Source organism: Corvus brachyrhynchos, unplaced genomic scaffold, assembly GCF_000691975.1.
Source record: "Corvus brachyrhynchos isolate BGI_N302 unplaced genomic scaffold, ASM69197v1 scaffold63, whole genome shotgun sequence".
Classification (NCBI taxonomy): Eukaryota; Metazoa; Chordata; class Aves; order Passeriformes; family Corvidae; genus Corvus; species Corvus brachyrhynchos.
In genome coordinates, this window is record NW_008237227.1 from 1,505,909 (window position 1) to 1,532,227 (window position 26,319).

Consider the following 26,319-nt stretch of genomic DNA (forward strand, 5'->3'; position numbering starts at 1 on the left):
GAGAAAGCGGCTCCTTTAAAACCAGTGTCGGATCCTGGGTTGTGTGGTGCCCAAGCTGCTGTCCCCAAGGGAGCCCAGACATGCAGCAGGGTGGACAAGGAGGAGATAGACAAACTGCTGCTGGACTTGGAGAGCTTCTCACAGAAAATTGAGAGTACTCTGAGGGAACCCTCTCAGAAGGAGGGTGAACCTGCCTCTCTGCAGGTGTCTGGCAGGCAGGGTAGACAGGCTCTACCTCTGGCTCTTGAACCCAAAACTAAACCCACTGATCCCCCTTCTTCTTTGTCAAAAATCATGGAAACCAACGGTCATAAAATGGAAGAGGATGACAAAGCTCTTTTACTGCGTATCCTGGGAAGCATTGAGGACTTTGCCCAGGAGCTGGTGGAATTCCAGACAGGCAAGGGAAGTTTGTCCAAGGAGAGGGAAGTGATGCAAATTCTCCAGGAAACTTTAGCAACTCCTTCACAGTCCCTCCTTGCAGGGCAAGAAAGCCATGTTGGGGCTGCCTCCAGAGACTCTGTTCCAGCTTCAATTCAGCAGGCCCCAGAAGTAATAAAGGTAAGAGAACCAAACTTGTGATGGGATAGTGAGTAAAACAAACATGGGAAAATGGCGGGGGGGGTTGGTAGTAAATTATATCTGATGCATTGTGCTTTGAATGCTGCAGTGAAATAATGTGTTCAACCCAGCAGAAATGTAGCCTTTATTTAAATACAAACAAAAAAAGGAAACTGAAACCCATGAGAAAATAAAATAGGTCCTGACATGCAGTTTCACCTTTGAGCTTGATCTTTTCCTGCTGGTGCTCCTGTAGACCATTTACTTGTGGTTTAAATGGGTCCCTTATAATAGGGGGTAGTAATAATTACTTTAATAAGTATAAATAATTACTTTATTTCTGGGAGCAAGTATTGGAGTGCCTCTCAGCAGTTCAGTGAGAACTGATTCTTCCACCTCTCCCTTTCCCATCTCTGAGCAGCCTTTGTTGTCCTCCTCATCACTGGTTCCTAAAGAGAGCAATCCTCCATGGGACAAAGGACAGAATCTCAGAGGATTTAGTTTTGCTTTCCCTGTCCCCAGTGCATGGAATCATGTGGAGTCTGCATTGCTTGTATCTCAGATGAGGAGTAGGTTTTCCCAGGAAAAAGGGTCTTGAGGGGAGGCTGCTTTAGAGGGAAACCAGGGCCATCTGTTGAGTTCTCAGTGCTTTTCATTTGGTAACAACTGCCAAATTTCAAGAAAACTTGTTGCCATACTTCCAAGTAGGCAGTAACTGTAGAGAGGACTTCAATTTCCAAAATCCACCTTCCACACAGGCACTGAAAAAGTGCCCAGGTTGTAAGTGAACTTTCACAGCTTCTTCCAGTTGGAGCATAATGTGCATGTTTTCAAAACTGGCCACTTTTCCCCAAAATTTGGTGCAGTTCTGAAGGAGGGTACGTGGGGTGTGTCTGACCCTGCATGATGGTGCTGAGATCCTTTTAGACCAGGCTCTCCAAGAGTTTCTGTTGTTGCTCTGGGCAACTTTGCTTACAGAAAATGGTATTTTGATATTTCAGCAAGGGAAGAATCTTTTTCCTCAGAGAGTGTAGAATTAAACAGCTCCAAAATCTCTAAAGTAATCCCTTGTAATATCTATTCTTGTCTTGTACGTTAATTTACAAAATTTTCTAACTTGTGAGCTTCAAACAAAAATGTGTTTGATGAAGTGAGACACTGGCTTTGTGGCAGGTTTTATATAATGCTTGAAAATGAGATGCATTTATGCTGCCAAGTGGCTTCTCAATGTGGTGCCTTGGGAGGTTGTGATCCCCTGTTCCCACCTAGCTGTGTGTTAGTTTGCTCCCAGCCTGCCTTCTATGGATGTGCTCCACGGCTGCCAGAGCTCTGCTCTCCGTGCAGCCACACAACCCTTGCCTTGTGCAGGTGCCCAGAGCCAAAGACCCTGGGAGAGAAGGGGTGTTTTGGGGAGGCAGAGGATGTGGAGGCAGCTGGTCCCCTCAGCAGGGGGCACAAGGCACCGAGCTGCTGCCTCTGCACTTGCCCTGAGGCTTGCTGTCATTTGTGGCACAGATGTGTCCCTCTCCAGGTGTAGCATCTAGGGAATACATCCATATTGCTGGATCAGTCTGGCTGTAACTGAAGCTGCATGTGCATTCTCATTCAGAACTGCACGTGTGCCTCAATTATGCAAAGTATTTGATGTGTTTTCTTAAGGCTCATAAAACTGTTATCAAATAGCTGGGCACACATGCAGAAACCCAGAGCTCTGAGACTGATGAAAACACAGCACACCTTTTGTTTGTGAAGGTTGTGACAGATTTAATATCCCTCAAATGCTAAGCAATGAAAAAGGAGAGGGAGAATCCTTCATACCCGGCTGTTCTCTGGCTCAGCTGGCCTATCTGTGTTAAATCTGTGCTAACTTATATCAGCAACAGACTTTCTCTTTATCATAAACCCAATTATGATCCTCCACAGAGAACAATAGGATTACTTGCCTCTTTGTCTTCAAAACCCAAATATTTAGAAACTAGGAAATGAATACTCAAGAAGTCCATCAATTTTGCAGAGCACATAATAAGGTCACCACGCTTCTTTCAGGCAGGCCAGGAAGCATTGCATACTTCTAGACTGTCCAACATTTCCCATTCTGAGATCCAGTTTTCCATTGCTTATCTCTAAACCTCCCAGCTATTTGGTTTGGGATTTCCTGTTCTCTGTGCTTGTCTTAAGCTGATTTTTTAGTATGTTGGTTTTGAAAAAAATAGTTCAGTGAGAACAGTGCAGTTGCCTTTTAGAGGTCAGCAAGCCCCCCAGTACTTACTTGTATTTTTGTCTGTAGTGAGGAGGGCAATAAGGATCCTGGATGGACCAGCAGGTGTGAAGGAACTGGGGCAAACTGGGACCAGTAAGCAGTGAAGAAGGTGGAATGGGGCTGCAGAAATGCTGAGTGTTGGGGTGTGTTGGAAGGTAAAGACTGCTGCCTTTGAGTAAAATGTCATCTGCAAAGTCCTTGGAGAAGTCAGTGGTGGATATTTTTGAGCATAACCTCTCTGTGTCCTTTGTCTGCCACCTGTACAGGATGGGTGATTTGACAAAGTAAATTCAGCTAATGCTTGCAGTGGTGCTCTAGTGAAAGAACCCTAGAAAAGTCTGTAAGAAACGTGGTACTTCTGTTGTCGGAATCAAATGTGAGTGGTGCAGGGCTCTGCTGCATGTTCTGCTCACGTGTTGTATTTTAAGAGCTGTTGAATAAAGTTTGTGAATAATTTTGGGACCAGAGGTGAGGACCAGGCTTTGATACAAAGAGACCCTTTTGGTTTTTGTCCCTCTGCTGTTGGGTATCTCCTCAAAAAGATCACTTGTGTTGTAGTGAGCCAGAGCAGTTCTGCTTCCCATTTTAGTTAAACCTAACTAACATTTTTGTTTTCTGTCATCTTAGTAAGTGGAATAGCTCAGGCTGAGGTCAGGTGGGTGATCCAACCATTTCTGGCCAGGGACTGTGGATCTGGGAGCAGAGGGTTTGCGGGGTTGATAAGGGCACCTTTATAACCACCTTGTATCTCAGCTGGTGGAGCCCTGAGTGAAGTATCCAGAGGATGTTCCCTGTTTCCACATTTCCCCTGAGTGGGCTCTGTCTAATCCTGCCTCTCCTGAATGACTGATGGGGTGGGGGTTGCTGGGACTCTCAGAAGGTTCTTAACTCCCTGTGCCCTGAAACACCATCCCAAGGCCACACACTTTGCTTTTTTGTATCCAAATGTGTGTGTTGTGTGCTTAAACCAGGGGGCCCTAAGAAGGCTCTGAGGGGAATTAACTGTTTCTGAATCATAGAAAGTCAAGGTTGACCTGGTAACTTCGTAATTCTGCCCCTTCATAATTTTGTGTGCTTCTTTGTTTTGCAAATGTAATGACATTCTAATCAAGGATCTTGTATGGGGTAAGTGTAAAAAGTGGTTTCTATAATGTCGTAGTAACTTTAACTTTGTTCTGAAATAATTGTGTATTCTCAAAATGCATCTAAAATATAACGTAAAACTCTGGAAAATCAACTTTCATCTTACATATGTTACAAATTGTTTTGGTCACTTATTGATAATATCTGTCATTTAAGCTATAGACACAATCTGCACTCATTTCGAACATCAATTATTCATTACTTCTCAACACAAATAGTGAAAAACTATGGGCTTTTTTTTCTATTGGTAACAGTTATTGAAATAAAAACAAATAACAAGTGAATCTAAAGTATCTCAGAATGAAAGGCTAACAGAGGCAATCTCTCACCTTCAACCTGGGTCACCTACAGCTAGGAAGAATTTCTGGGTTTGTGGTTTGTACAGTTGGTCTGGCTGTTGAGACCAGACTTTTCTGCTGTGGGTTTTGTCCAGTTGACTTTGAAGCTGTTGAAACAAGATTCCCTTACTGTTGATTTCTCATAGTACCGTCTATTTATATCTTTATTTATACTCACCTTGTGTGTTTTGAGGATAGGAGGTACCATGCTAGAAACCTGCTATTCCAAAACATTGAAATACAGACACGCTGAGCCTTGCCTCTGGATTACTTGTGTTTTTCAGGTTATCAGTGAAAATCCCCCAAACTTCTGAGATCCTTTGTGACTTGTTAATTTGTGCATGAAAAGTACATGGCTGTGCTGGGTTTTTTTAAGTAGGAACTAGTGGCTGTCAGATTAGTGTGTCTCTTTAATGCCTACGTCTGTCAAAGGTCTCTGTAGTTGGTCTGGATGCAGCTGGAGGTCAGAGAGGTTCCTTGGGCTTCATTTCCTCTGCAGGCTGTAAGCAGAACATCAAGTAATTCATCACTTGCCACAGATGATTTACAATAAATCACCTCCTGACATGCTGCTGCCTGAGATGTGCAGCAACCCCAGTACAATGGAGCTTCATGGGCTCTTTAAGTGTTGCCTTAATGTTTAGAAAAAAATTGTCAGAGTCAGAAAAAAACAAATTTGTTCCAAATGTTTTGCATATGGATCAGTGTATCCTTTACTTGGTGGCAGTTCCACTTTAAACATTCCTATCTGCCTTTTTCTTTTTTTTTTCATCCCCATCCTCTTTGTGCCACTCTGTTAGGCTTTGTACTCATTTGGGCTTCATATTAACTTGGGGTTTTCTACAGGAACCCAGGAAAAGACATCAGAGGCACATGTCCCATAAAAACTTTCTGTTGTGAGGCTCACTGAGACCTTTGCATTTCAATGCAATACCTTGATGAGAGCAAGCCCTAGTAGCTAGAAATTGGGGGTTTTTCTGTGTTACTGAATGTTAGACGTGTCTCAGGTTTTACAGTCAAGTAGGGGAAGCACCCCATGGGACTCTGTTCATTTTTTGTGGGAAGAATTGGATGTAGGCCTTTGTTCAGCACCATTCTCATGGTAAGAGAGGGAGACCACACTTCTAACAAGCCTAGACAAGGTTAGAGCAAGGGTTTGAAGTCTGCTTGCTCCAAGTTGTGCAGAGAAGAAGTAGACTATTGTCCCCTGAGAATTGCTTTGCCTTTGCCTTGTGAGAGTTACAGGGAAAGTGAATAACAAGAATGATACATTTTGATGTCTTAATGAAACTGTTTTCTTAAGAGCGGCTTGTGAATGACTGAGCTTATTATCCAAGATCATCCTTATGTGCTTGCTTGGCATTAAAGGAACTAGATGATTTGCTTTTTCCAGCAAGAAGGAAAAAATTATGTTTTTTGAAAATTACAGCCTTCAGTGAAGAGTGGGAACTAATGCTGCTCCTCTGCTTCATCACCTCGGCAGCAGGGACCTCAAACCACTGCCATCCCACAGGCAGGGCCCTTGGCTGAGCCTGGTTTAACTCTAGCTGAGCCTGACTGACCCAGGGGTGCCCCTCAGGTCTGAGCACTGGAGCACACAAAGTAGGAACTATTGGGGAAGATGGTATATTTAGCCACTTCTGCAGGGCATCTAATTTTAGAGCTCTTGGTAGTGGTGGTGGGTGCTTCCTTTCCCATGTCACCCCTGGCCTATTACAAGCCAAGGACAGATTGTCTGTCATGTAGCCAGCAGGGAAATAGATTCACTTGTAGATCATGTTTCTCAATTAAAGTATTACAAGAAGGCAGAAGATCCTGGTGGTACTGAAAGACACTTTGAATATTGGTTAAAATAGGGAACTCTGGCTTCAGGAGTGAGATAAAATCGCTAGATGTTGTCCTTGTGAAGAGAGAGAAGACATAATATGTTGAAGCCATTTGCCATTTTTTGCCTGTAAAAAATCAAAACCAAGAAAGCAACGTGCTGGTCTTGACGTGGTCTCCTACAGAGTGCCCGTGCCCCTTCTGGAAAGGCCAACATCTGCTTAGGAGCTGCCCAGGATGATGATCAAGGAGAGTTCTCTGCGGAGGGACCCAGACCTGGGAGGGGAGCTAGCTTTCCTTGCCAAGGGCTGTGACTTTGTTCTTCCATCTCGATTCAAGAGGCGGCTCAAGTCCTTCCAGCAGGCCCAGGTTTGGATGCTTGGCATTTCTTTATCTTTTTCTTTGTATTTTTTTATTGGATCAGAGAATCAATCTGTGTCCCCTCTAGGCGTGTCTATTTGCAGAAAGTTATTTGCAGCTAGATACCAGCAGGTTTAAAAATAAACCTTCCAGGCTTAGATTGCAGAGTTAAAATGTCTTTGTAAACAAGGGGGAAAATTAACAGCAAGGGCAGTGATTTAGTAATGGGGAGAAGTAGTGTAAGACTTAAGTATTTTCTGTGAGGTTTTTTGTGCGATTGCTCTGAATGTTTGTTGTTGCATGTGGAAGAACCACAACGTTCTGCTGTCAGCTGTACAAATGTGTGTGGACCAGCCTACCTGGCTTGGCTTTTATGATTTTACCATCCCAAGGTGCTGTTTCCTACCCTCTCTGGGCTGTGGCTGAAGGAATCGTTTAGTCTGGAAGACCCTGAAGATCGCAGAGGTGTAGCCAAAGAGATGGAAATTGTACTGCAGCTGTGTGCATTTGGTAAATCCCAGCTGCTGTACTCCCTCTCTGGAACTACTGACAAAAGATTGGAGTAATCTGTGCTAGGACACCAAATGGACATGTGGTCACTCCAGATTTAGAGGGTTCACGATATGCTGAAATCAGCCCATCTTGAGCTTTATCTATCTTTAAGTAATGGGTGACCTAGTGAGGGAGTTAAGAAGTTGAAATTAGGAGCAGTGCAGCTGTTTCCTAAGAAACAGCATTAAAATTGCTCCAAAGCATATTGTGGCACATTTTTTCATGCGTTCTGGTGACAGGTTAAAGTACATCTCAGAGGTTAATCTCTGGAACGTGTGTTTTTCACTCCCCGGGGGAGGATTGGATGAGGTAATAATATGCAGTAATGGCTTGGGCGGGGCCGAGCCGCTTGGAGAGACTGTGAGGAACCACAGCACAGCTAAATTCCCTTTCCAGAGTTAGTCTGATCACTAAGGACATAACCGGGGTAGGGTTTGCAGGGAGGGGTGGGACCTCTGGGCAGAACAGCTGGAAAAATGGACAAGGCTTTGGTCCACGAGCCCTCTGCCTGGTCTGAAGCAGGAACACTTTCACTGCTGAATGCCTTGGGAATGACTGCTCTGGGGCTGCCGGTCCAAGGCAAGTGAAATACTGCAGTGGCCACTTGCAGTATTCAAAAAAGATGGTCTTTTCCTCTTCTTTTTCTTCTTTTCTTGCTACCTCCTCACCGTGTGTCACCCTTCTCTTGCCCTGGGCCCCACAGGCTCTTTCTGTGAGCTTGCTTAATTCATAACACAGCAGAATATCATCCAGCAACACAGCCAAGTCTGTTTGCTGCCTTTCCAAGTGGGTTAAATCGGTTCCCAGAGTGACAATTGACCTCTGGGGCTGGAGGGCAGGGATGGGAGTTCTCCCATGTGGCAGCAGTGAGGTGTAGTTAAATGTTGTGCCTTGTGGGGCTATACCTGGGGCTTGGGATGAGCTGAGAGTAGAGGTAACTGGGCTCAGTAAGAAAACAAAAGTGCTGGCAGGTGAAAAGGTGGTAAGGTGGTGATAGGGAGCAGAAAGGTGAATGAGGGGTGCTTTGTGGAACACACAGATGTTGGCCAGGAAGGCGGGGGAGGAGAAGGGTGTTGGTAAACCCCTATCTCAAGAGCTGGAAATTCAAGTTCTTGTGCTTATCCTTTGCAGGACTGTTTATGGAAAGATCAGAGAGCCTCCCATAGCAGCATTGGGAGGAAGGGAGGTCTCTAATCCAACATCTCACTTGTAGGAATACTATGTCTAACACTGGGTTACATCAGCACTGGCTTTCCTCAAGGATAGAGATTCCCCCAGCCCCTCTTGGTGACCTCTCACAGGCTGTACTACCCTCAGTATCCTCCAGCCTAACCCACCCAAGCTGCAGTTTGGTTCCATTGTCACTGTAACTGCACTTCCAAGAGCTGCAGGCTGTGTTTAGCCCATCCTTTGGCTTCCCTTTCCCTGGCTAGCCGGGGCCAGCCCTCCATGTCTCCTGCTGCCTGATCCTGATCCCAGCTTTCTGATTTCCCTCCTTTACATCTCTGCCTGGTCTCTCCCCATCTTTTCTGAAGTGAAGGCCCAAAACTGATCCCAGGAACCCCGATGCAGCCTCACTAGTGTCAGACAGAGAGATAACAACTTCCTGTGTTTTCCTGGCCTTACTCCTAAGACAGTCCAGGACATCATTTGTCTTATCTGTAATCAGCCCTCACTGCAGGCTTGTGCTCAGCCCATGTGCACCGTCCCCTCCACAGCCTTTTCTGCAGGGCTATTGCTCAGCCAGTGGGTTCCCAGGCTGAACTGGTGCTGAGGGCTGTGTCCAAGATCCATAGGCACACTTGTCAGTGGAGGCGTGTGAGGCCTGTGTTTGTGAAACTCAACTGGATAAGGCCATGAGGAACTTGATCCAACCTTACAATTAGCACTGTGTCTACTCCCACCTAAATCCTTTTGGGTTTCTGAGTTGCTTAGGTAGAGTTTGTTTTCATTTTTGTTTTGCTGTGGTTGGACTTTGTTTCTGTTGCTGAGTTTGTTTCCTAGAAGAAAATATTCTCTCCAGAAATGCATTTTCTCATAGCTCTGTGATGTTTGGGGCCATGTGCAGATGAGCCTTTGTTCTTGCTGTCCTTAGAAATGGGTAAGAAAGAGGCAGCAGGAAGGTTCATTGATGAGAAAGAAAGAGAAAGTCTCAGGCGAGAGATACAAACCAGTTGTGGAGAACTGATGAGCTTTGAGGATGGCTTATGTCCAGGTACCATCAGACTGCAGGAAGGCAGGAACTATGAAAAATGAAAGGAGACATTAAGTCAGCACTGTGGACTGCAAGAACCCAGGCTAAGTCACTGTACCCTAGAAAAGAGGATTACAGTATCCTGTTTGGAAATAAAGCAAGAAACTGGTAAATATATTATCTAGGACCCTGTTGGAACCTGGGACCAGAAGGAAGGAGTAGAAGGAATTTGAGCACTTGATATGAGACTGCTTCCTTCCATGGAGTTTTCTTCTGGGACTGGCACATCCCTGGGAGACAGGCTGGCATGGCAGAGGTTTAGTCAGTGCTTTGTTTGTGTAGCTACAATGAGGCTGTAGTTCTGTCTGGTTTATTTATAACACAGATGTCACTATTTTTGTCTGCCCATAAATAAATGGTATGGCTGGCAAAAGGTGATACAGTAGATGGACAGATTTTAGTCAGGGTAAATTGCACAGTGCTACAGAGTGGTATTTAAAAATGGCCTTTAATCTCACCTTCCTCTTGAGCAAAAAAGGAAAAAAAAGTTTATCTGTTAATTATTGGCAACAAAGCTAAAAGATTTATTAGAGTATTTGTCATTTCCTTTCTTAGTTGTCCTGTCTGAACGTGCACATCCTTGTTGGAGAAGTGTGTTCTGCTAGGCAAACAGCATTTAAGGCTAATTTTTTGTAATAAGAAACTGTTTATTTCCAAGGAATTTCCGCAGAATTTCCCCTCATACCACTTTCTTAAACTTTTCACAAAAAGTTGTAATTAACTTCTTCTTGTCCCCGTAGTGGTTTGCATCTGGGTATACCCATCCCAGAGTATTGATTTGTAAGGTTGTTCTAGGGAACAGACTCCTCAAGGACTAGTTGCTGCTTGTTTTTTTCTCTTTGTGTCATAACCAGCTCATTTCTTATATGAGAAAGAAGAAGACAAAGTTCAAAAATTGTATTTCTATTCCTGAGGCAGAATGTGAAAAGCAGCTATCCCTGAGCAATGCTTGCTCCTAGTTTGGCTTGGACTGAGCAGGAGCGAGTGAGTCAGACTTACTGGGAAGGTCAGCTGGGAACCTGTGTCCAAGCTGGCTCCCTCCTTCAAAGCCTGGCAGAATTCCCTGTACTTCTTCTATAGGTGTCTGACCTTCTGGTTTGTATGGTGGTTGTGGATCAGGAAATTCGTATCTCCTCTATAGTTCTGACTTGTGTGAGCTGGTACCAAGCATTGCTGGCTCTGGGAGTACCTGGAGGCAGAGGAGTTGCTCAGGTTTTCGGGAGGTGGAGGCCTGGGCAGAGAGGGTGAGCTGTGTTCCAGCATGGTCAGATCAGGCCATGTGCCGTGTCAGGATGTGTGGAACATGCAGAAGGGAAGGAAAATGGCCCAGTGCTGTTGTGCTCTACTTGGGGACTTCTCTTCACCTTCCAAGGAAACAAAAATACAATTTTATCGTTCCCTTGTACTGTAACGGAAGGGGATATATTGTTACACTGAAGAGTCAGTGTCCTTTGAAAGAACATCTTGGTTTGTGGAACTTTTTGTTAAGTTTGAGTCATTTCTGTTCGTTCCTCCCAGTGCTGGCAGCTGGGAATGCCTTCGTATCCTGAAGAGATTAGGGAGCAATCAACCTGTTTGTGAGAAGTGGCCTTCAAGCAATCTGCTGTGAAGTCCTATTATAGAAGTCAAGTGGCTGCAGTTGGCACCTCGACGTCAGTTCCAGCTTTGCATTGTTTGTATGAATATGGTGCTGTGAGAGACCGGCAGGGACTTCCCCTCTGCTGGGATCCAGAAAGGGAAAACTGGGTCCTGGCTGGGCAGGCAGGCAGGGCGAGGGCAGATGGTAAAAGTGGAAGTGGTGATCTGTGTGATCCCTGAGCTGGGGCCAGGTGCTCCCTCCCCACACACATTCACTTGGTCTGGGCTTTGCTTTTGGTGCTCCACTGAGGAAAGGACAGCAGGAAACTGGGAGAAGGATTGTCTTTTATTTAACCCAGTGAACTGTGCCCCCAAAGTGAGTGTCCAGCTCCCCCCAGCTTAACCTCTGCCACCACCTCAGGTCACCTGCATTGCCCTAGTGCAGGACAGAGTGACCAGGGCTGGTGCTCACCATCCTCCAGCCTGTGTGAGCCCCAGGAACTCCCTGAGCCTCAGAGCTGGCCCCCTCTGAGCTCCAGCATCACTCAGGAGCAGACATGAAGATGTGCAGGTTTGAGTAGGAACAGTCAAGGAGGACAGGAGGGAGAACAGACGTTGGTGATCAGGCTGGCTTTCCAAAGGTTCAGAGCTGTTCAAACTCTGAATACTGGTATTGATGGAAATATTGAAGGCTGAAAATGATCTTTGGCTTTTCCTGTGTAGTAAGACAGAGAAGAAGACAATTTGAAGAACCCCAAGCTCCAGGTTAATGTGTTCTGTACAGAGCAGTTAAGGACAAAAGTGTGTTCTGGCTGGTGTGTGCCGCTGTTCCTGCTCCTGAAATGGGACAGCATTTGAGAGAAGAAAGAGGTCCTCCCATTTAAAGAAAGAGCCATGAAGCAGGGGAGTGAAGAGGAGGAAAATCCTTCTCTCTCTTCTTTTGTGCATCTCTGATGAGTGGGTTATAAAGTATTATAAGCTGCAGGTAAAAGCAGTGCTTAAAGAAGCTTTTACAATTCTCACTTCTTTACCTTATTGAAAGCAAATCTGTGGTTCGTTGGGGGATTCAGTATGTGTTAAGAAAAAAGCTCCAAGTTTATAGAAAATAATAAAGCAAAGTCAGTTCATCATATACATTCTTCTGCATTTAGTGGACTCAGACTTGGCTGCTTTATCCTAAAACCATTTTGTTTTGAAACAGTTAGAATAAACAAACTGAAAGTTGCAGCTGCATTTACTTGACTGTTGCCTTCTGAGCCTTATCACATATGTTGCTACATTAATAACAACTCTTGCACTGGAACCATTGTGCAGTGGCAAAGCCTGTTGCCTTTTCCCAGGAAGGAGTGTCACCATGGGGGAGCAGGGAATTCCTCATCTCTCTGCATTCCAGCAGCTGATTTTGCAGCTTATACTGTAGTTACTTATCAAAGTTTAAAAAACTTTCCCTCCCATGTCTGAAAAATTCCCCGGCTTAGGATCTCATTGTGTACTTAAATACAAATGCTGCCTGTGATGTAGAGCTAGAAATAGAGATCCAGTGGGGATCACCATATCAGCCATAGGCTCGTTACAGACAGGAGAGCAGTGAGGAAAAGACATCATGAGAGTGCCTCATGACACTCTGCTGGCTGCTCCTAATTCCTGATGGAAAAACTGATTTACCAGTGCTTAGTACCTTTGGCAAAATCAGGTCTGGGACTGTTAAAGTTGGGCCCTGAATAAAAGGCTTGCTGAAATTGAGAAGGAAGTCTTGAAAATCTTTTCTTAATTTATCTGTGAAGCAGTGCTTTGGCAAAACTAATTATGTTCCCAAGGGATAGAAAATGTCCTTGTTTGAATGTAAGCTTGCTTATACTTGAGGCAAGCCATTTGTGTGGGTGGGTGCTCTGGTTCCAAGGGGAAACTAAAGAGCAGATACTTGGCTGTTCATGGCACAGAATGACAAGACCAAGACCAGCAGGAGAAGAAATAGCATTGTCCTTGTCTGTGGTATCGCTGAGTTGCAGAGTGTGTTCTCCTGTGACTCAATAGGAAGTCATAATCCACAGCTACATATGTAAAATGCTCAGAAATGACATATCCTAAATTTGCACTGGTTCATAATGCAGAAATTTTAATTGCCTATTTCTATCCCTGTGCCATAATGTAATTGTTGGTAGGCATTAATTTTCTCCTAATCACTGGAAACACAAACTATTTTTTCCTGCTCCGTGTACCATGCTGTTAAAATGTGTTTGTTATTCATTGTATTTTCAGGTTCAAAGTAAACAAGAGAAGAAGGCAGGAACTTCATCCCCAGCCCCCCTGCAGCCCGTGGTTAGCCCTTGCACTCCTCTGCCTGTGAAGAAAGCCACCAGCAGTACCCCTGTGCCCATAAACATTCCACGTTTCTACTTCCCTAAAGGACTCCCGAATGTCTGCACTAACCACGAAGAAATCATTGCCAGGATTGAAGAGGCGTTTACAGAGTTTGAAGATGAGAAAGCAAACATCTGTGAAATGGGGAAAATTGCTAAGGTAAACACTGATGGTCTTGGAGGTCTTTTCTAACCTTGATTCCATTCTTTAGGTTTTCTATTTTGGGAGAGATACTTTGTATTAGTTTCAGTCTAACTCACAGCTGTTGTAGGGGGAAAAAAAGAACCATTATCCTTTTCATCTGAAGTTTTTTGTTTAGATTTAGATAATAGTAAACAAAAATGAGCTTAGTTTGCTGGTTGTCACATCAGATGTGTTTGTTCTTGCTTTGATTTATGAAAGAGTTCTCTAAGATTTCTTAGCAAATACAAATTGCATTTTTGTTTTTCTGTTCCTTCATATTTCTGCCCAGATTGAGAAACTCAGAGGCAGAAACTTGTCTGCCTCTGTGGCTTCAGGTAGTGCCAGCTGCCCTTTTTGTGGTTTTTTGTAGCTGTCCTGCTCAGCTAGCCTGAGCTGTAGGTACTGTTGCAGTGTTGTGTGAGGAAGCAGCTTCCAGCCTCCAACTCCCTGGATGTGGAAGGGGGAAATGCCCAGTCAGCCCCCAGCCCCTGAGCTATGCACATTCAGTATCCACAAGGCAGGTGGTACAGCTGGTGATGAGTTCTGCCTTCAGGGGACAGCACACAGCACTTGTGCAGGAGTACACTGCAGATGGTCCCTTCTATTTCCCTCTCCTTCAGCTGCAGTTTGCAGTGCTGCTGATCTAAACCCAGCATTTGTCAGACACGTCCTGGATGTTCAGCTTGCCCTGAATGCATCTCTGGCTCTGTAAACTGAGCAGTGATGCTCTCTTCATGAGCAGCACTTGTTTTCCAAGAAGGAAGGGTTTCCTGAAAGGAGGGATGAGGTTGGTTTTGTTTGTTTTTAGAGGAATCCAGTCACATTATTTGTAAGCCTGCTCTGAAAATACAAATAGGAAATCTTTGTTGCTTGACTAAAACATGTTTGAACAGGGAAAAGCAGGAGGGTAGTGCAGAAGAGACCTCTGCCTTTCCACCTGGTCTCTACATGGATATGCTCCTTGCCACTTAGTTATTGTAAGGCTGGGTTCTGTTCCATGGGGTTGTTGACAATGGTGCCATTTGGGGCTCTGAAATAAGTGCTTCAAAACCAGCTGCACAAAGAAAGCAACAACAAAAAATAAACGTCGTTCTTTCCTCAGAGGAGCCAAACACCTGTGGAAGCACTGTTGCCTGACATAGAAATGGATAAATCCAAAAGCAGTTCTTGGGCTGATTAAGATTCCCAAAGAAAGCTGCCGGCCTGGACAAGAAGCTGAGAATGGACTTGCAGGATAGTCCTGCTTAATAGAAGTGAAAGAGGCTTTGTGGCAGAAATGATGCCTCAACTGCTTCTTCAAAATATTCCTGCTTCCATTTGCTGTAACATCCTTATTGCTTGGATCTGGCTTGAATTAGCTGTGCTCCCTCCAAGGCCAGTGTTTTGTGGCTATTCTGGTAACTTGTCTGGAGTCAGGACAGTGGCTGGAAAGGTCTTTGTGGTAAAGAGAAGGTGCTTGACAGTGTGAGCAGCTGAATGTTTGACACCATTTCCAAGCCTGCTTTGCCAAGGCCTTAGAGAGTCCTCAATGCCAGAGCTTTCATGGATTGCCATTGAGAGCCAGCAGCCTCTGCAGAGTCTGGTTCAAAAGTGCTGGTCAGGGAGTCCTTTGGCTGGAATCAATCTCTTTCCATGTGTGCTTTCATTTTTGTGCTCGCCTGCTGAGATCTTGCAGTGTTGGAAATAATGGACTGTGCTGGGTGGAAGGCACTGCACTGAAAATTGCAGGATGGGATTTACTTCACCTTTAGGCATTTACTCATTAATTGTCTGTAATTAGACTTGTGGTTCCCTTGCTGCCAGTGAGAAGTCATCCCATACAGAGGATGGGCCCTCCTCTTTCAGGGTGGGTGGGGAGGCAGCTGGTGTGAGTGTCCTTCTGGAAGGAGGTGCACTTCACTCCACTTTGTAAGGAATTGTGGTAAACAGTTCAGTTGAAGACAAAGCTTAAGAACTTGAGTAGTCCAGATCCTTTTCCTAGCCTGAGATGAGTGTTTCTCAGCCACTTGAAAAGGCACATGACAAAGTAGAAAGTTACATGTGAATTCTCAACCTTGGCATGCAGTAAATGGCACACAGGTGAGTCAGAAAGCTATTACCACTTTATTTTGCTTATGTAAAGTCTCAGTAGTGAATCTGGTGTGTAAACAAGCATGTTCCTCTTGGGACTGCTTTTGTATTCCTCCTTGTCCTGTTTTTTTCCTACAGATCTGTGGCTGCCCACTCTACTGGAAAGCGCCTCTGTTCAGTGCGTCGGGGGGAGAGAGGACAGGACGTGTTTCTGTGCACTCCTTTGTGTCCATGTGGAGAAAGTGAGTATAGCAAATGCAAAACTCTTTCTGGAAAAAGAGATCAGCCTGCCATACAAGTCTCTTTTTTTTTTTTTTTTTTTTCCCACTAGACTTTTCATCAGCTTAAGTTTTTTTCCCCCAAAACTCTCTGAACACTTGTTTCCATGTGACATCCACAAACTTGGAAGTAATTGTATAGATAGTAAGAAATTTTGAGTTAGTTGGTGCATAAAATATATTTACAAGCTCTCCAGAAATGTCAGCTATTTTGAGATAGCTGGTAGACATCTGTGGATTTGGGGTGTATTTGTGCCCAGCCTTATTGCTTCTACACTGGTGCACTAAGCAAATGCCATTTGGGAACTGGGAGAGGTGTGTGGTAGTGTTAGAGGACAGAAAGAGGAATGTGGAATAAAGCATCATCACACTACTGGATACTCTGGGAGCTTTAATAGTTACCACCTTCCCCAGGCAAGCTGTGGAATTCACCTGTGGAGTCTGACAGTCACTTCCACACACTGTGGAAATGGAGAGCTCTGTATAGATGCATTGTGCTTGGAGTCAGCTCTGACATGGAGCAGACTTGTTCTCTTGCCTAATCTTTTTCCCTCCAGGGCAGTTCAGGCTTTAGTCTACTTTGTGAAACACCTGAACAGCATCTCCATCTCCTCTCCAGAGAGAATTCTAATTTTTTACTTAATGGTTGCTCTTCAGATTCTTGACGTAGCCTTTAACCCTGAATTCCCAAAGTATTTCCTGTGATGATGTTGTCAAAACAGCTTCTAGTTACCCTGGCAAAATTACAAAAATGTTAGGGGTGACTGTGATCTCTAAGTTTGTCTTGACACAGACAATATATTTTCCTTCCTTAGGTTCCTCCAATTACTCCTAATTAATCCCTCATGTATGATACCACATCTTCATTTCTCTGATTTTCACATCGTTCAGATATTTGCAGACTGTGGTCATGTCCCACTTCTGTATCCTTTTAACCACCTCATTTCCAAGCCAAGCTTTGTATGCTTCTCTCACTTAATTGCTCTTTTAGAAAGATATTATTTTTTATCCCCTCCTCTTCCCGTCTGACAATTACAAAATCTTTTCTGGAAAGCTAAAAGACAGAAAAATGTAGTATTCCTGGTGAAGTTCGACTGCAGCTATGTGAACACAGGTGTAACTTTAAACCACGTATCTTTAGTTGCTGAAGCCTATTTTCAAGCTTCTTAATAGATGACTGACTTCTCAACATGCCACATGCTCACTGCTCATCAAGTCTATAGGAATTGCTCAATATAAAACACTTCTGAATGTCAGATCTTTTAGTTTGTGGCTAAAACAGGGCTTTGGAATTCATCTTTATGTGCCAGATTTTTTTAAGCTAAAACATTAGCACCTCTTTCTGCAGCTGATTTAGAATATATCTGTTAATTGACAATTATCATGATAGGAATGTGCAGCCAACAGGATTGCTAAATCTTTTTTTGCTTATTTAAAAGAACCCTTTTTTGTGAAGTCTGCCTGTCCAGAGTGACGAGGCCAGAACTAGCAGGAAACAAGTTAGTGTGATCTCTGTAGGAGAACTACAGCCAGTTCAGTACTATGTTCATACACCTTCAGGAGAGGAAAGTGATGAATAATCACTCACAGTAAATAATTACAGTGCATTTGTATTTTCACAGTTATTGAAGAAAACAGTGTAGTTTTCTGAGTTTCCCTAATACTGTGTGAACAATGTGGTGTTTGCTATATCCAGACGCTGTGTTCTGTTACCAGTGTTTGCTGAATGCCATGGAGTTCCTCTCGTTGTGAGTTTCTCTGGAGTGAATCACATAAGTGTGATACCTTCAGCCAGTGCAGTATTTTGTGTGAGAAGACAGAGACAAGAACTGTTGTGTCAAATGCACACTGTTAACCAAAGGGGACTGAGTTTGCACACTGCTCCAAATACTCAGTCCTACTAATGCTCTCATTAGGCTGTTCTCTATGGCTGTGGTGCACAGCTCCAGATGGGCCATAATTAACAAGGGATGCCCTTTTTCCTTCTGAGAAGTGATTGTTCTGGGTGAATATTCAGTCCCTGTAGTTTGGCAATCTCCCCAAATATTGCAGTGCAGTGAAGGGTTACACTGGAGAGCACATCCTGTGGCATCCCATTGGGCTGGTGCAGCTCACTTGGAGTGAGCCTGGAGCATTGGCAAGAGTCAGGTTACTTACTCTGATTCCACAGCTGCTTAGTAAGAAACCTGCTTTACCACAGCAGTGTTAACCTGGAAAAAATCCTTTCTGGGTGCCCTGGTGCAGCTGAAAGACCTTGAAGGAAGTGCTGGTAGTCTGAGGTCAGCTATTGCATGATTCCCAGGGCGGGTGTATTGTGCTGTAAGGCCCCTTGTGACCCTCCCGGGGCTCCTGGCAGGCTGGGAGGTGCAAAGGGCTGGGAGTAACTCTCCCCTCTCTCACAGAATCCTGCGGAACTGCCACGATGATGCCTCCAGGTTCACTTCCCTTCTGGCAAAGCCTGGCTGTGACTGCCTACAACAGGAGGACTTCATCCCGCTGCTCCAGGTACTGCCACAGCTCCCCAGGGAGGGTGGGCACAGAGCTGCGTTCACTTGGCACCTTCTTTATTTCCATGGCATTAAATGTTTACCAAGGACGAGCAGACCTTTGGTTTGAACAGCACCTGGGAGGGGTTCATTTTGGAGTGAAATAGAAATGAGCTTTTTAAGTGCTTAAGTGCCAAACTAGCTGCAAATCCTGCTAAAGGCACTGAGGACTGGTCTCTTGTCAGGATTCATATTTATCAGTGCCTGGTAACCAGGCTGGAATTTGCCCCATTTCTCTATGTGGATATTGGGAAAAATGCTTGTTGCTGTTACAGTCAAGCACAACATAAAAGCTTACTGGAAAAGTTGTAAAAGTTGCTTGGCAAGACAGTTATAATTGAGTTTGTCTAGCCAGACTACCAGATACAGTATCACATGGAAATCTTGGCATTTCTGCACTTCCAGTTGTTCTGTATATGCCTCTAAACCTGCTAGTGCACAAATCCCACTGCTTTTTTTTTTTCCCTAATATTCAGGCTAAATCTGCTCATCCTCATTTCATGTCTTTCTTTCCCTTTCATTAATTTTTAACAAAGTATCATTGTTTTAATTATTTGTGGCCATTTAGGCAGCCTCTGGATAGCATTAGGGCTTCTCTATAGTGTCTATAAATCAGGTCCATCTGCTCCTCTGGTCAGCTGTTGTACTTTTTCTGATATTTTCCACACATCCCTAGATTTCTCACACTGTGTTGCCCTCTGGGCAAAACCTCTGTGGAGATGCTGCTTTGGGGAAAGATTTTGGGGAAAAAGTGTCTGCACTGGGTGTTTATGTCTCTCAAACAGAACAGGGGCTGTGATGGGTAAATTTTCTCACGTTGTTCATCTCTCCTCCACTGGGCACGCTGCCTTTCCTGGTGGATTGCAGCTCTGCTCTTTAGCTCCTGTTGCAATCCAAGGTGTGCACAGTCCTGTCTGTCAGTCAGCTAGAGATCAGCAAAATTACCCTGATTTACGCCACCATCTGAGACATCCTGTTACACTGCCCAAGATTTGGGCATATCACACCCCTAAGGGCACCATGGCATGGAACAGGCACAGCAGAACTTGGAACACCTTTAAAGGGTAGAGGAGTCAGACATGGAGAAATTACACAGGCATTGATTCATACAGGATCTGAACTGGTTCGTTCAGGATCTGAGCAGTTTCTCCATGGATGTGATCATGCAGATTTGGCATTGTTGAGCCAGTGTTGATTTACAAAAAGCTGGTCTTGAGAAAGAGGCATCTCCACAGGTAGTCCAAGTGAATTTTAGAAAAGCACTAATCATTATCTGTAAGCATTCTGAGGCTCACAGAGCTTTCATTGGACAGGGAAGGAGACTTTCTCAAGGAATGTTTATTTCTGACACCTAGTTCTAACAAATGTTAATACCTTCAATGAATGGAGGAAAACAAAAATCTTGGAGAGGAGATAGTTGCATGGTCAACCAATTAATTTTTGTCTCATTCAATGAAAATGAGTTTTCATCTACTCACTAACTCTCTTCCTTTGTTTTTCTGTCCTTAAGTAAATCAAACTGGCCCACCAGGTGCGTATTGCCCAGCAAATGCATTCTATTACAATAATAGAAGGTTCACTTGATAGATTAAAAGATTTCAGTTTTATTGTTAATGCTGCAAATAATTTCAAGAGTAAGTGAAAGTAAGCCCAGTAACTTCTAAGCATTAAAAGGAGAAGAAAATCGATTTCATTTCATTTTCTCTTACCTTGCAGGATGTGGTGGAAACACATCCTGGCCTCACGTTCCTGAAGGATGCTCCGGAGTTCCATTCCCGGTATATTACAACGGTAGGCTGCCTGTTTGATCCCCTGTGATGCCACTGCCTCCCTTTGGGATCTGTCACTGTTCCCACCAGCAAATCCTTCAGTTAGTTAAAAATACAGGTGTTTTTAATATTACTGGCCATGAGGTACTTTAACAACTGCTTCCAAAGGAGAAAATAATCTGCTCGTTTGTGCAAGGGGTTATTCAAAAGGTTAATAATGATTGTTTCTGGTCTTAAGCAAATCTATAAAAACATCTTTTTTGGCCTGATGAATGGAAAAGAAGTTCTTTGGTCTTTGAGAGCTGCTGAATCACCCTGAATTGTGCTGGGCTGCTGAGACATGGAAGGCTGCCTGTTTGAAGGTTTCTGTCACTGAAGCTTGGAGAATCCGTGACTGTTCCTTGGCACAAAGTGCCCCTTGCCCCCAGGGATCTGCTGTCCAACCATCCTCTTGCCAGGATGTCTGTCCAGGCTCTCTGTCCCCAGGCGTTTGTGACTGGGTTTGTGGCTGGGGTTTGTTCATAGCTTTGTTCCAGCTCTGCAGTCAGCACTTAGGCTGGTGCTTTACCTGACTCTGTTTGTACTTTTTCAAAGCCTCGAGCTTGGCTCATGTTGGGTGTGAATCTGGATAAAAGGTATAAATGTTGGGAAGTTTTAACTCTGCAGCAGTAACAAATTCAAATAATGACAGACCTGGTGGGAACTGTATCCCAACAGGGTTCAGGGCCCAAAGGTTGTCCTGTTTGCTTGCCAGGGCCTGCCTGGAGCTGCACCACACATGGCAGCTGGGAGGCTGCTGGCACACACAGGCTTGTTCCTTTCCTGAAAGGAGCAGGTGGCACAAAGACACTTCTTCAGGACAAACCCTGAACTGTCACACTAATGAAAATGTATAATGAGAATCCATTCTGAATGTTTTAGATGCACTTGATCATGACAGCGAGCAGCAGTATATAATCAACATGTTTAGTCCCTGTGGAGCAAGACAACTTAAACATTAAGCCAGAACAGGTATAGGAATGGTCAGGGAATTACAGAGGCATGTGAATGGGTGAGTGTGGAAAGTGCCTGTGGCAAGTGCACCCTGGTACTTGGTGTTTCAAGTGCATGAAGGGGTGAGACTGAAAGGGTTAAGATCACACTAAGTTTGGCTTCTGACTGCAGTATCCACGGGTCAGTGCCATGTGTGGTTGCCCTGGCTGCTGACAAAGGCAATTCTCTGCATCTGCCTTTATGGGTTCCTCTTAAGTCACACTCTTGTATTTTTCAGGCAAGAAACAAATGTCTTTGTTGAGTAATCCCTCACATGGTCACCCTTGCTGCCCTTTCTGGACTCAGCAGGGGCACTGCACAGTGTGGCTGAGACCAGCTGGGTGAAGCTGAGCTTCCACTTCCAGATAACTGAAGTGCAGGCTGCTGCTAAAGGGCAGCACCTTTTCCTTCCTCTCTCCTTTTCCACCACTTCCCTGGTGCCTGGGCTCAGTGCTGTGTCACCAAAGCAGTCACAGAACCAGATTCTCATAAGTACACGAAGCTCCTCAGTGCTTCTTGATCCTGCTGGTGTGTCTGCTGTACTTTCCTGCTGCAGTGAGAGCCTTTGGGCACCCTTACTGGCACTGCTGGGATAGAGGTGGATTCCAAGGCTTGCTCCAAAGGCAGCAGGGAATGGTGGTGCCTGTAGCTGAGGAGAGGGCTGGGAAGCAGCACACTTGACAAAGGTGAGCTGTCCTTCAGCACTGCTTTGGGGATCTGTGCCAACAGCAGAATCCCCTGGGCTGAAGCAGGGTCAGCACCTGGGGAGGCAGGAGGCCACTGGGCAACCTGTGCCCATCTGGAAGAGCAGCACTTGGTCCTCTGCAGCAGTGGCTCTGCTTTGTGATAGCAGGAGTTCCTATTGCTCACCTCTCCTTTCACAGACGGTTTGGCACGTCCCTCTTTAAGGTTACAAAGTCCAGTATTTCCACCAGGAGGTAATGAAGGAAACAGCTTTGTCCTTGGATTTTGAGACCACTTGGATCATTTTCATTGCTTCAAGGTAGAGTGCCTTATACCACCTTACAGAGCCAGAATGCTGCATTTGCTGCCACACAAGAATTACAGTTCATGTTTGTGTTACAGACAAGGGCCATAAGGACAGGTGGCTTTGTGTTCATTGCTGGGTACAGCATCACTTGGCTGAAATCTCCTGGGGAGTGACCTCCCAGTCTAGGATGGGTAAGATGTGTATGCACCTTTCAGTTCTTATTGCCACCCCAGCACCTTTTAAAGGGGCCTTTTGGACACAACAGGCTGGAATTTTATCTGTATCCTATCTGTTTTATTGGCCACTGTATTACTAAACCAGTTGTGTTTGTTTCAACAGAGACAACTCCTGAAGCTGGTGAAGATGATGCAGAACATCACAGAATATCCTGTTGCATTTGTTGTAAAGCTTTAGTGTGACTTCTACCCAAATGTTCAAGCCAGGCTCAGAGTTAGCAGTGCATGCTGCTCTTGGAAAGCTGTGAGCTAAACACAATTTAAAGATGAAAGCTTGTGGAAGTGCTTCAGCTTGTACAGTAGCTCCAATGCAAATGTGTAAGGGGACAACAGCCACGGGGTTAATAAAGGTTCCTGTTTTGTCCAGAAATGGTATTGCTTTTGTTCTTCTGCGGGAAGACTGGGGAAAGGTCTGGAGCTGATCCATGAATGGTTTGGGCCTGGAGGTCAATTATATGAGGATAATGGGCAAGTAGAAAGAGGCTTCTCCTTCCAAAGGCTAACTAAGAATTTGACTCTATGATCCTTGTGCCCTCTTCCAGCTCAGGATGTTCTGTGCATCTGTGGTTATGTAGTAAACTCAAAAAAATGAAGCCAGTTATGGCCTAAGTGACAGGTGTGACTTGCATGCTGCAGATCATTTGTGGCTGGGTATCAGGGTAATGATGCTCTAGGATGCTTCCCAAATGCTTTTTTTGACAGCTTGGTGTTTACAAACTGGAAAAGAAAGAGAGGTACTGAGATTTTATAGTGAGATATATATTATGTACTCTCCACTGAAACCAGACCATTATTTGAATAATAAAGCCTGCACTGAGTGACTGGACACGGTGAGAGACATGACAAGAGATCCCATTTTACCTCTGAATGGCTTATTTTTACAAATAGGTGAGGAGGGAGTAGACAGAACATCTTTATCAATGTGGTCTGGTAGATGAACAGTTTAGGTGTTGCAAATGGGAATAGTTTGTTGTCTTTTATTACCCTGCAGGCAGAGGAAAAGAAGAATTATTGATATGGGCTCCTGTTTCTGATTCTTGGGATTGCTGTTTCTGAGTCCTTGGAATGGTGTGAACACCCTGTACTTTTAAGAGTTGGTACAAAGTTGGCAGGTGTGATAATGGGTGTTGTGTGAGGTGAGACCCGCTCCAGTCTCTGAGCTCTTGTGCAGTGTGGAAGAAAAAGCCAAAGTCCAGAAACAGAGTCCAGAATGGCAGTGGCTGCCAGAGGCATGAGAGAGGAAACAAACATTGTGCTTAAGACCAGAAAGGATCATTGTAATTACCTAGTCTGACCTCTTGTGCTACACAGGCCACAGAGCATTGCTCAGGGATTGCTACAGTTAGGATAGATCTGGTTTTTGGTTTGTTTTTAATTAAAGTGACACCCAGCTTTAGAAGGACATCCACCTCTTAGGCCTGGAGTGATGAAGGGCCTGCAGTGTTACCAACAGTTGTCATGTTCAGCTAAGTTGAATCTATTAATTCTCTCTCTTCAGGGTACATTTGAATCCTCTCATCATTCTCGTTGCTCGCAGAGTTGTGTGTGCCATCAGCAGTTACTGTCTCACTGTGTATCCCAAAGCAGACTGTTGGGAGCAATCTCCTACTTGGTTCTGGATCTGTTCTGGACTAAGAACCAGCACTTGTGTGACTGAGTCCAAAGATGCCCCTTCAGTAGTGGTTGCCCACTTGAAACCAATTCTGGCTAAAAGAGGAATCCATCCCATTTAATCTGCTAGCTGGATTACTCCCTGTAATGTCCACCTTGTTGTGTAAAGTTAATTTTTGTGTTGGAACAGCGTGCACTAAAGGTTACCAGAATTCTGGGATAATGTGCCAACATGTCAGAGACATCAAAGGTTTGTAGTAGGTTTGGTCAACAAGATTTCAGTGCTGATAGTCAAATTAATTCTATTCCTCCTTTCTCATGCTGGTGATATTTATTTGTTGTTGTTTGCCCTGTTAGGTTTGTTCTTGCATGTGCTTGGTCACCCATTTGTGTTTTCCCCACTCTGTGATGATACTCGACAGCTGACAAGGAGCACATTGGGAAGGGCTGTTTGCTTTCTGAGGAGCTTGGGAGTGGGCTCAGTCTCACACTGGGAGCTGTTTGCTTTTGGCTTCTGAGGGGTCTATGCCTCTCCCCCATGATTTTTGCTCAATTTCACCAGAGGCAGATCTGGAAAGGAGGCAAATGAGGTTAAAACCTGCCCAAAAAAATTGCAAACAACATCTCCTGCTTACTTTCAGCAAGGCACTGGGAACATGAGACATTGTTATAGTTGCAATGGGTCAGACATTAATTGTGTCTTTCATTTACATGCCCTGCTTCCTCTGTGGGAGCCAGAAGAATCAGAAGTCTTTTTTTTTTTTCTTTCTCCCTAGAACCCTGTTTCATTGGGGATCCATGCAAACTACAGCCCCTTAAAGCTGAAAAATTCAAAGCGATTCATCAGCACTTTTGAACATGTTCCCTGACATGTTCTTGCATGCCCAAAGAGGTGAATTTAGAGCAGTGAAAATGTTTGCAGACTGGAAAGGGATAATACTGTTTAGGAAGCAGATGTTGCTCTCAGACTGTGTAGCTGATTAAGGGTAGCAGTATCTACAGAAAAGATCACAAAACAGTTTTCAAAAAGAAGTCTCCTTAGGATGAGTGAATAAACCAAGGCACTTCATTTAAATTCCCAAACTGCTGTGTTTCAGAAGTTGATTTCAAGAGCACTGTTCATGTGTTGCAGGTTATACAGAGGATATTCTACACAGTCAATCGATCCTGGTCGGGGAAGATCACTCTAACAGAGCTGAGGAAAAGCAACTTCTTGCAAGTACGTGGGTTTCTGTGGGAACAGGATCCAGAGTGCAGCATTCCTTGTTCCTGTAGCTGGATGAGGGAGCTGTGCCTTTCACCAGAGGCAGATCTGGAAAGGAGGCAAATGAGGTTAAAACCTGCCCAAAAAAATTGCAAACAACATCTCCTGCTTACTTTCAGCAAGGCACTGGGAACATGAGACATTGTTATAGTTGCAATGGGTCAGACATTAATTGTGTCTTTCATTTACATGCCCTGCTTCCTCTGTGGGAGCCAGAAGAATCAGAAGTCTTTTTTTTTTTTCTTTCTCCCTAGAACCCTGTTTCATTGGGGATCCATGCAAACTACAGCCCCTTAAAGCTGAAAAATTCAAAGCGATTCATCAGCACTTTTGAACATGTTCCCTGACATGTTCTTGCATGCCCAAAGAGGTGAATTTAGAGCAGTGAAAATGTTTGCAGACTGGAAAGGGATAATACTGTTTAGGAAGCAGATGTTGCTCTCAGACTGTGTAGCTGATTAAGGGTAGCAGTATCTACAGAAAAGATCACAAAACAGTTTTCAAAAAGAAGTCTCCTTAGGATGAGTGAATAAACCAAGGCACTTCATTTAAATTCCCAAGCTGCTGTGTTTCAGAAGTTGATTTCAAGAGCACTGTTCATGTGTTGCAGGTTATACAGAGGATATTCTACACAGTCAATCGATCCTGGTCGGGGAAGATCACTCTAACAGAGCTGAGGAAAAGCAACTTCTTGCAAGTACGTGGGTTTCTGTGGGAACAGGATCCAGAGTGCAGCATTCCTTGTTCCTGTAGCTGGATGAGGGAGCTGTGCCTGGGCTGCAGTGGGGTGAGCCAAGTGCTCAGTGCCAGGAGTCTGTTGGGGCTACTGGAGGAGCTGTGTCTGAGTTGAGAAGAGCAGGGACAGGAATGGCCCCAGGGCACTGAGAGAAGGTCAGGGTCTGAGCATGTACCAGCTCTGAGGCCACATGGAGCAGCCTGGCTCCTGGTCCAGCCAGCAGGAAGGGGAAGCAGGACACAGCAGTGCTCCCATGTGAAGTGGCTCACAAGCAGCCAAGAAGAGCTGCAGGAGTGCCAGGGATAGGAGAGCCAGTTTCCTGCCTCCCAGGCAGCCCTCAGCCCACTGACAGCTGGTCAGGAACATCTCTGC

The 26,319-nt window shown here is 44.7% G+C and overlaps 1 protein-coding gene and 1 pseudogene across 1 annotated transcript in view; both read left to right on the top strand.

Moving 5' to 3' along the window:
• LOC108445463 overlaps window positions 1–582 on the top strand; it is an 18,185-nt pseudogene extending 17,603 nt beyond the window's left edge.
• The window catches only part of LOC103612413 (serine/threonine-protein phosphatase 2A regulatory subunit B'' subunit alpha), a 40,794-nt gene continuing 14,957 nt past the window's right edge, over window positions 483–26,319 (top strand). Inside the window, exons 1-7 of the mRNA XM_017729418.1 lie at window positions 483–561; window positions 6,312–6,495; window positions 13,130–13,390; window positions 15,623–15,726; window positions 18,165–18,267; window positions 20,025–20,099; window positions 25,080–25,166. Of these exons, the coding sequence (XP_017584907.1) occupies window positions 6,364–6,495; window positions 13,130–13,390; window positions 15,623–15,726; window positions 18,165–18,267; window positions 20,025–20,099; window positions 25,080–25,166 (762 nt within the window). The 5' untranslated portion in view covers window positions 483–561; window positions 6,312–6,363. The remainder of the gene's footprint in view (window positions 562–6,311; window positions 6,496–13,129; window positions 13,391–15,622; window positions 15,727–18,164; window positions 18,268–20,024; window positions 20,100–25,079; window positions 25,167–26,319) is intronic.